A 9,838-nucleotide genomic window follows, 5' to 3' on the forward strand; every position below is an offset into this window, starting at 1 on the left:
CTGCTGCCCAGCGCCCCGGCCCGGGAGGGGAAAGGGAAGCGCCGTCGTGCGGTTCCTGCCGGGGGAAGTGTCCCCAGCCCTGGCGCGGCCTTGCGGGGACAGGAGCAGAGATCCGTGGCAGCCTGTCACGCAGGTCTCGCCGCTCCTGGCAGTTCCATCTTCTCTTTTCATTGCCTTGCGATGGGGGTCGTGAGAGGGGGATCATCCCAGTCATGTCCAGCTGCTAAAAGTTTCTTTTTGCTGCGTTTTAATAACACTTATGCTCTTTTCCAACCTATATATGAATATGTTTGGTTTTTTTTTCCTCTAGGTATATTTTGAGAACCCACTTGATCCACCATGGCTTTGATTAGCCAAAAAAGTTTCCAGTTTTGTTCATCCAGCACACCAGCAAGCAGGTCCATTTTGATGACCCTAAGCAAAAGGTTGAGCTTCATCAGTGGGCAGCAAAAGCCCCAAACCTGTAGCTCCATAGCTATGAGGATGCTGTTTTTCAAAGATAAATCCCAGTATATGTTTTGTAGAAAAAACCACGTACAGCTGCGGATACAGTCTCTTTCTGTTAATGAAACAGTGCATCTTTGTGGAGATACTGAGAACAGTCCTAAATCTGATAATGGGTGGATGGTTGAACAACTATTTTTCAAAAAGTTGAAGAGCCTTTGTACATCGAAGGAGATTTTTGACTTTCTTAGGTCTCTGGAAGTCATGTCTGATACTATGGCATCAGGAGCCCTGCAGAGGATTTCTGAAGTTGAGGTGGATGACAATGGTCTAAAAAACCCTGAAGGAGTGTTAGAGAATGAAGTTTTCAGGGCATTATGCTTCCAATTTGAATTTGGATCCTCAAAACTGTCAAACACTGGGCTGCTGACTGCATTGCAAGCTTTGGTAAAATTATGCATAGATCCCCAGAGTACACTGATGGCAAGCTTGCTTTCAGAGGGTGAGGAACGGCTTGGCAAAGGACAGTTGACTGTTAAAAATCTGTGTACTCTTGGAGAGAGTTTGCTTGAGTTGGAAGGCCCAAGTTGTGCAACGCTGGAACGAATTGTGAACCACATGCAAGAAAAAGACATTGAGAAGTGGAGTCCTAGAGAAATGGTGATGGTTTATAAGATGCTGCAGGTGACTGTCAGGGAAGGGAAACATTACCAAGGCTTGCTAAACAGAATGAACAGTGTCACTTTAACCATTGTTTCCCAGCTAAGCCCAAAGTTCACAAGCATAATACTGAATTCACTGGTTGTTCTTCATCAGACTCAGGCAGTCCCTTTAGTGACAGCACTGTGTAAGCATTCTGTGAAGCATGTTCCGTATTTCACAGATGATGAACTGGTAAATGTACTGGAAGCCTTCCTATACTTTGGACATTGTGAACAAATTTTTACAGAGGCACTGGAAACACATGTTCCCAAGTCCATCTTTACTATGCATCCTCAAACAGTCAGCAAAGTCATGCAGTATTGCTGCCAAAGGATGATTCTTTCTAAGCCCATCTTTGATGCAGTGGCAGAAGGTTTCATTTGTGATCCTGACAGATTTACCACTGACCAAATTGCTGAGTGTATTATACCATTTGGGACTCTTAACTGTCTCCCTTCAAGTGCTTCTTCCTTGTTCATGAAACTTGAAACCCTACTGCATATTCACTTTAGTCAATTTCAGCCTCACACCTTGCTGAACTTGCTGCACTCCTGTGTCCTTATTCAACGTTATCCAGTAAATTTTCTGCCAAAAATATTTAGTCCCTATTTTCTGCAACAGCTTCAAGGTAAGGAGCAGTGTTTCTCTTGCTATGTTTCACGTTTTTTTTCTGTTATGGGGTGTATCTCATCTCAAAAACCCATTTGTTATCAATAACATCTGTCAAATCAACAAGGACCTGATTAAGGTGACTGGAGCAGAGTGATCAGGAGGCCAAAGATTGTTGCTTCCTTGTCACAGTTGCAGTTGTCTTTCAGTTCATATCATTTAGAGGAGTTGGAAAATTGCCCTGTACAATCGTAAAAAGAGACAGAAATTCCTTCAAATTTTTATTTCAGTTAATCCTTCTGCTTTTCTTAAAAATATTGACCTGTTTTTCCCCATGTTTGTCCTTTGCCTTATACATGTTGTAGATGCTAAGCTATTCTGTGCAGGAAATCTGGTTCTTTTAACTCTGTTTAAACTTCTTTGTGACTGATGTGAATACTCACACTGAAGTGAGACTGTGTTACTATGAGACTGGTAACACGTGGAAGGCTGGTGAGACTAGTTCTTATGGAATTAACAAGACTGAGACCAAAAGTGGTAGATTTTTTAATAATGATGATACTTGGAATAATGCATGAGTAATGTAAAATATAGTTTAGTGATTCTGGGTTCATTTTTCTCTAAATTGTTGCATTGTAATGACTGCCCCATGAGGGGTGTGCTATTAAGGTGGAACACTGGATAGTGGGTCCTGAGACTTTTATTCTGAATGTAGCCCCCCATTTTCTTTGTGGCTTTGGGAAGTCACTTCACTTTTCTGTATCTTTTGCTTCCCCCACAATTGTTTGCTTTGCTTACTTGGGTCTCATACTCCTTAGGGTTGTGACTGGCACTTAGGCATTTTACTCAGGGGCTAGCCCAGGGGCAGAAGTATTTCAAAAAACAATAGAAATACTAGTAGTACTGATTGTGAAGCTAAAATAATTGCCTTCTGCTTGTGCATTACTGCTAAGGTTTAAGTTTTCACTGCCTACCTTTTTAAGGTTAAGTCCTCTGTGACTTTGCATAATCCTTATTTCTAGATATCTTCCTAAGCATCCAAACCACTCTCTGAGGTTCTAAGGGCAAGGTACATGATCACAGTTGTCAGAAAACCTGTTCATAGCCTTTAAATTTGGGACCAAATTATAATATGCAAGAAAAGTTAAAATAACTGTTCCACAGCTTATTTAGAATTGTGTTACTAGCAAGCTCACCTATCACAACAGAAAAAATCCGTTGTTATATTTAAAAAAATTGTCTAAAAATCCTTCAAAATGTGGTCAAGATTAGTACAATTTCTAGAGAGAAGTGGGGTGTAGTATTGGGACAAAAATAATTTAAATTAGTACTATTGATAAGAACGTGTTGCAGTTATATGCGTGGAATTTGTAAATCTTAGGCAGCACAAAATGTGTTTTTCAGATACTGTTTTGCCTTATGATTCAAATAAGGTCCATTGCACGTAAGTGATTCTAGCACTTTATTCCTTACCTTCTGCCAGCCTGTGTCATGTCCAGCTTTTCAGGTGGGGGTAAGGCAGAACTTGGTATGGACTTCTGCTGTCATCTCTATTCTGTTCTTCCAGGATAAGGATTATTGTATTATTCTTGCTTCCAGTTTGGTTTTCTTTCTCTTTCATATTGTATTATAATCAGCTTGTGATGGCTGAAACGGGTAAATTGATAAAGCTGAAAAAAATTCATTTGCAGTGTATAATTGTTGGCTTAATTAAAACAGACTTGAGATCTGAACCAGTAAAATGTAACATCATAAATGTGAGCAGTTAAGGATAAGCTGGTATGTTTCTTTTAATTAACTAGTTAAAAATGTAAATTGAATTCTAAGGCTCACATATGTTTTAACAATGAATAAAGATTGGTGCTTCGTCCTGGTTTTTAAATTACTTTTAATCTAGAATCTGATGTGGTTATGTGATGCTTCTTCCCATTGGCTTCCTGTCTGCTGACTACACTCCTCTGGTGGAGGCTTCCCTGTGCCCATCTTTGTTCCATACCCTGAGATGCTTCCCTTTCCACCTCTAAGCAAGCCCTACAGTCCTATCCTTGGCCCAAGTCTTACCATACTGAGGAAAATATTTCAAAATTTAAAAATGTACTCCATGGTTTATCCCATCTTGCTTAGGAGATCTGAGAGTCTGCTCACCTGCTGCTTCCAGGACTGTCTTGTCTGCAAGGGCTGACTTTACCTAATTGTTTGGGGATTTTTTCCCAGTCTAGTAAGTTTTTAAAGCATCCCGGATGTCATACCCTGTCCTTGGCTGTAACTATTACATAATCCAACACTTTTGGTCACAGACCTTACAGTTGTAAGCTACAGATTTTAAGTAATTCTGTGTTAGATAGTAAAGCTTATTTAGTGGCATTATGGGGATATGTAAGCTATGCCAGAAAGATAAGTGACTTCACTAGATCTCAGCTAAGATTGCACTGTTAATAAAACTATATAGAAGGTCAAGTTTTCAAAGCGATTAGAAACTTTGGTCACTCAATTTTTACTGTTCAACATAAAATACGTTAAGAGGTTGATTTTTAGGAAGCAGACATATCCTAAATATCCTCATATCCTAAAAACCTCAAATGCCTTTTAAAGTGCTCAAGCTAATACTTCAAAAACGAGAAACCTCATAGTACCAGTTACTTTGGATATGTTCTTTTAAATCAGTATAAAGGTGTTCCACTAGATGGGTCAAAGTTCAGAACAGGAACTTGAGAAGATGACCTGCATGATTAGCATCTTATACTACATCAGGATTTTACCGTTCTGTAATAATACTTGGCACATAACATGAAAGATTCTTCAAGTATACATTTGTAGACAAATCTCCAGAAATTATTTAGTATTATCTGCTACTTTCAGATTAAAAAAAAATAATAATCTAAAGCGAAACAATGAGATCCTGGGATTACAATTTGGGAGAGCGGGTTGTGGGAAGGAGGTAATGGGATATTTCTCCAAGACTCAATTCAAACTTATTCCTCCTTGTAGAACATCCTGCATCTATCAGATCCTCATTTTTCTGTGAGGGTATGACAGTCCTAACTAAGATCTTGCTAGTTGTATATACTTTTTTTATGTTGATGGTGTTTCTGTAAATAATTTCCTCCTTTTTCTAACTATGTCATTTCACTACTCATCTTTCTGTTCATTCAAACAGCAATCAAAGATGACAATGATCAAGTGCCTTCTCGGTGTGTTAAACTTCTCCTAACTTCTGCATGATGGTTTGTGTAGATACTTTGTTGAAGGTATACCTGAAAGCTGAATATTTTTGTTTCAGCTCAGCCACCTGGTTTGGACAGAATTGTTACCTCCAAGCTAACCCAACTTTTTCTGACTGTTACCCTGGAGTGCCCATTTTATGAGGTATGGTACATACAAAACCAGAACTGATGGCAGCAAGAGGTGATAAGGTCATTAAGGCCCTGTTAATAATTAGTTGAAGACTGTCTTTCCTTTCAAAACACTGGAATTGGATGAAACAGCTTTTTTTTTCCCTTGATGAAAATATGAAGCATTTCTGCTTGTTTGATTGACTGGATATATTTGTATGTTTGACAGAATTGATTAGCTCTAAGTCTTTCTGAGTATTTACAGGTACTTTTCCAACAACTATTCCTTTTTTTATATTTGACTTGTGACATCTTGGAGGACAAAAGAGTTCAGGCACTTTGCTGTTGGCCTGACTGCAGAGGAATGGAAACAGTTGTGCATTTCTCATGAGCTATAACATAACGTTCAGCATGATCATGTGGAAGCTTGCTCAGGATATTCTAGTGGTTGGGGTTTTTTTGTTTGTTTTGTTGGTTTTTTTAAGTTTCTAGCAGATCATACCTCAGACTGTAAGTTTCTCAATAGACATGGCTTTGAAATGCACAGGATAAATTTTGCTACCTTAATATGAGGTAATAGCAAAAATATTTTTTCTCTTTTTCTTTGATTTGGTTTTCTGTCATTATGTAGGGTCCAAAACTCCTTCCAAAATATCAAGTAAAGGCCTTTCTCGCACCTCACGGTTCCCTGGATGTTCACCTCCTCAAAAGGGTGAAGGCTGGATTACTTCACTTACTGAAAAAAAGAATATATTTTGCATCAGAGGTTTCAACACCGTATTTCTATACAGTTGGTAAGTAACATTTCTTTAGATTAGTAATAAAACATGTACTTATGCTGTCAAAACTTCAGGCTCAGTTATTTTCCAGAAATAAAAATGATTTATTCCCTTTGTGTGCATTCTATGTTGTGCAAATATGGAAAAAGTAAACTGGAATACAAACCCCTGTAGAACGTCTGAAATGAGGAAACATTATGGGAACTTTAAGTAAATGCATTTTCAAAGTGAGAAAGAAGAACAGGGAGACAAAAGAACTGCAGTAGTAGTTGGAAGTTACACAGCCAGTCGTCACTGAAAATAGCTGTTAACTCTTGTATTCTGTATTTTTAGTATCAGCTTCCCTTTTACTTATCCTGTAAACAATTTGTATAATGTAAAGCAAAATGAGGCAGTGCCACTGGCCTGATCTCTGCTTTGGTGGTGAGTAGAGAAGGGGAGGGCTGGAAGGTTGTCAGCCCTCTGCCCCGCTCAGCTGGTTTCTTCTCACCTTAACAAGAACTGTTGACTATATATACAGTGGGGGTTTGTGGACTGAAAGAGACGAGTGGGCAAAACAGTGTTTCGAGCGCAAGGAGAGCAAACTGAGAGAAGGTAATGATGAGGAAAGATGTGTGCCCAGGAGGGGTGGAGGATAAAGAAGGTGTTAAGGGAAGGGTCTTCTGGACCCCGTGGACATCATAAGGTTAAAAGAAAAAAAAAAGAGAGAGGGATGACTTCAGAATTACTCTGCATTTCAGCTTCCACATGAGGTTGAAGTTGGCATGGTGTAGGTCCCAAGCTCTGTTTGCAGATTGACATAATCTATAAAATTAGGGAATTAGTGAGAAAAATAAAAGGCGGGGCAGGGGGGAAGTGTGTTTCCCCAAAGCTGTCAAAATTACAGAGGCTATAGCCAGCCCAGCAAAGTGCCATTTAACTACATTATGGTTTTTAGTGGACTTCAAATACTACTTTGCTGTTAGCATTATGAAAGGCTGAAGTGTTACTAATTATCACCCATAAGTCTGAAGTGCTACGAATTATCACCCATTTGTGTTAATTAGTCTGTACACATCTTTTGCAAGACTCTGTGATTGAGAAAAAGTATTACAGTAGTATTTTAGTTATTTTATAAAACAATGAACTGTAAGAGGATGAGAATTATAGTAAACAATTATATGAAATGAGTTTTAATGTCACTTCTCTTCTTCTATACTAGATATTGAGATTAAATTAGATGAAGAAGGTTTTGTATTGCCTGCTGCCCAATGTGAAGAGGTACATAGACGGTAAGAGAATAAAAGAAATCACTGGTAAAATGTTAACATTGACAAAAAGCATCCAAGGTTAAACCCCAGCAAAAACTGGAGCTTTGCCATTGACATCAATAAAACTAAGGTTTCACATTGAAACCACTGACAAAAATACAAAGTTGGCAAAAGTGAAATTGGCAAAATTAATGTTCCGCACTTTTTCCTTGTTATTTTGCCTCCTAACTATAGTGTCAGAAAACTAGTCTCTTTACTCAGTGACAGTCAGGATCAAAATGATCCTGATTTGGCTTATAGTAATGCACTTTGATCTTCTGTAATTCATTTTCAAATTAAAACCAAATTAATTCTAATTGAGTGTGTCCGCATAGATTTAACACAGTGTAAGACAGCTTGAGTTCACTAATTTACTTCTGTAAGGAACCCTGTGCAATGAGGATATTTGTTACAGATGCTGTTTTATTGAAAAAAGGAAAGTGTTTAAAAAATATGTTGAACAAGGATTATTTTGGGAAACCTTGGATACAAAGTTAAGCAATCTGCCTGTGTGGTATTTGCAACTGCACTTCTGTGGATAAAGTAAAAGTCTGTGAAAAGGTTGTGCTTTCTCCAGCTTAACCTTCACAAGACTCACAGACTAATATAGGTTCTTTCAAAAATCCCATGCTTAAATGTTTAAGAATGGGCTTTGATTTTTTTTTAAAGTTACAGCTTTCATGTGTAAATAAGGTCACAATATAATTAACATACTGAAAATTAAAGCAACTTTTTTTTACAGTGGATATACAAAGCAGCTTACCAATCAATAGTAGCATTAAAAATATCAAACTCTTACTAACTTGTATGGTAATTTTTGTTCAGAGCATATAAATAACCTTTTCAGATAAGTTTCACTAAGCTTCAGGCGTTCGCCCTCCCACCCTTATATTGAGTGATTTAATTTGTTCTGAACTAGGTGACTCCCATCCTACGTGATCTAATTCTAGGAGGTATTAGGGGGTAAGAGGGGAGGTATTCTCATGCTGCTTGGGAACTACAGTGGTTGTGGTGATTACAATAATTGAGTTTTTTTGATACTGTACTTGTGCTTGATTTTAGAATTGCCCTCTGTGTTGATGGTCAAAATAGATTTTGTGTTAATAGCCACAATCTGTTGGGAGAAGAAGCTATTAAACAGAGACATCTTCAGTTACTTGGTTATGAAGTTGTGCAGGTAAAGTCCAAAGACAGTGGTTTGCTTTTCCTCTGGCTAACCAAACAAGTGAAAAATTATTATTTTATAATGCTTAAAACTGTCGTTGCAATTACTTCCCAAGGCAGATGTAGTTTTGTCCTTTCTATATTATCTTCCCTCTGCCTAGCTTTTGCCTTTTTGAGGGTGTTACAGACATTCCTTTTTCTTCCACTGATCAATTAGCGTATTCTGTCTGTGTTTTCTGACAAATAGGCACTGCTTGAAGGAGTATTTCTCTGCAGTGATTAAGGTTCCAGTCTTGACTTAAAGGAAAACGTTGTCTAGGAGTTCAGAACTGGGATTTTTAATTACATATTTTTTTTAAAAGGGCCGCGTTTGGAGTTTAAAAAGAGTTAAGAAAAAGAGAAACTGCTTTGTATTGTAAATGTTTTCACATCAGAGTGTATCCAATACTTTGCATGTTGAATTAATAGGGGTATTTTTATCTTTAAACATACTTTGGACCAAAACAGTTACTTTTAGATGTTTGATATTTTCTTTTCCATTTTCTTTTCTTTTTCAAGCCTAACTCTGTTATATATAAATTAGTTTAAACTGTAATGGATATGACTTTATAGAATCATAGAATGGTTAGGATTGGAGAGGACCTTCAAGGTCATCGAGTTACAACCCCCCTGCTGCGGGCAGGGATACCTTCTACTAGATCAGGTTGCTCAAAGCCTCATCCAGCCTGGCCTTTGTTTTACAATAATCTGTATTTGCAGATCAATAATATGGTTAGGATTAAATATGTAATTTTAAAACAGACAAATCTTTGATGTGTAATTTTGCATCCGGTTAATGAACATCAGTCTTACCGTTTCTTTATTAAAAGGTATTTCCAGCAATCGTTTTTGTTTTGTTTCCAGATTCCATTTTTTGAGATAGAGAGTCTACAAAATTGCAGAAAAATGGCAGAATATCTACGCAAAAAAATCTTTCCTCATATAGACAGACTCAGCTGCTGACACCGGCATATACTACTAAATCACAGGTTGACCTCCTGTATTATAAAGTACAAATATTGTGCATGGAAGAATAATTCTGTTTTCTAAATAAATCCTAAGATAATTTGAGCTTCTGAATGTGAGACCTTCCAATATTTGGAACAATTGACATGTAAAGAGCAATAAAGAGCAACATATTTTTGTAAGTTTTGTGTAAATATTTATTATAAGTTAACAGATGTAAGTGCCAGACAGTCAGTGCTGCGTTTCCTTTGTATTTTCACTGGTTCTAACTCACAATTGCAAATGGACAGATGTGACTATTCAAGGATACTGCCTGGTGCTGAATGTACAGAATGTGGCATACTACCTACTAATCAGGGCTTTTCTTGACAGTATAAAAAGAAATTGTGCAGTTTACTCATAGCTCTTTGTGTGATTTCCCAAGTGTTTCATAAAACTACAATTTGCAGTAGTTGCACAAGCAGTATTGGCTTATTGCTCATACTTAGGACATGTAGAGTGTTTTTCACTAAAT

At 37.6% G+C, this 9,838-nt stretch overlaps 1 protein-coding gene across 1 annotated transcript; it reads left to right on the forward strand.

Moving 5' to 3' along the window:
* Positions 1-339: 339 nt before the first annotated feature.
* Positions 340-9,502, forward strand: FASTKD3 (FAST kinase domains 3). Its single transcript, XM_010083898.1, has 6 exons — positions 340-1,774; positions 5,036-5,121; positions 5,719-5,881; positions 7,068-7,137; positions 8,218-8,332; positions 9,223-9,502. The coding sequence occupies exons 1-6, from the start codon at positions 340-342 to the stop codon at positions 9,319-9,321; spliced, it is 1,968 nt and encodes a 655-aa protein (XP_010082200.1). The 3' UTR covers positions 9,322-9,502.
* Positions 9,503-9,838: the final 336 nt, after the last annotated feature.

This window comes from Pterocles gutturalis, unplaced genomic scaffold, assembly GCF_000699245.1.
Source record: "Pterocles gutturalis isolate BGI_N339 unplaced genomic scaffold, ASM69924v1 scaffold15500, whole genome shotgun sequence".
Taxonomy (NCBI): domain Eukaryota; kingdom Metazoa; phylum Chordata; class Aves; order Pterocliformes; family Pteroclidae; genus Pterocles; species Pterocles gutturalis.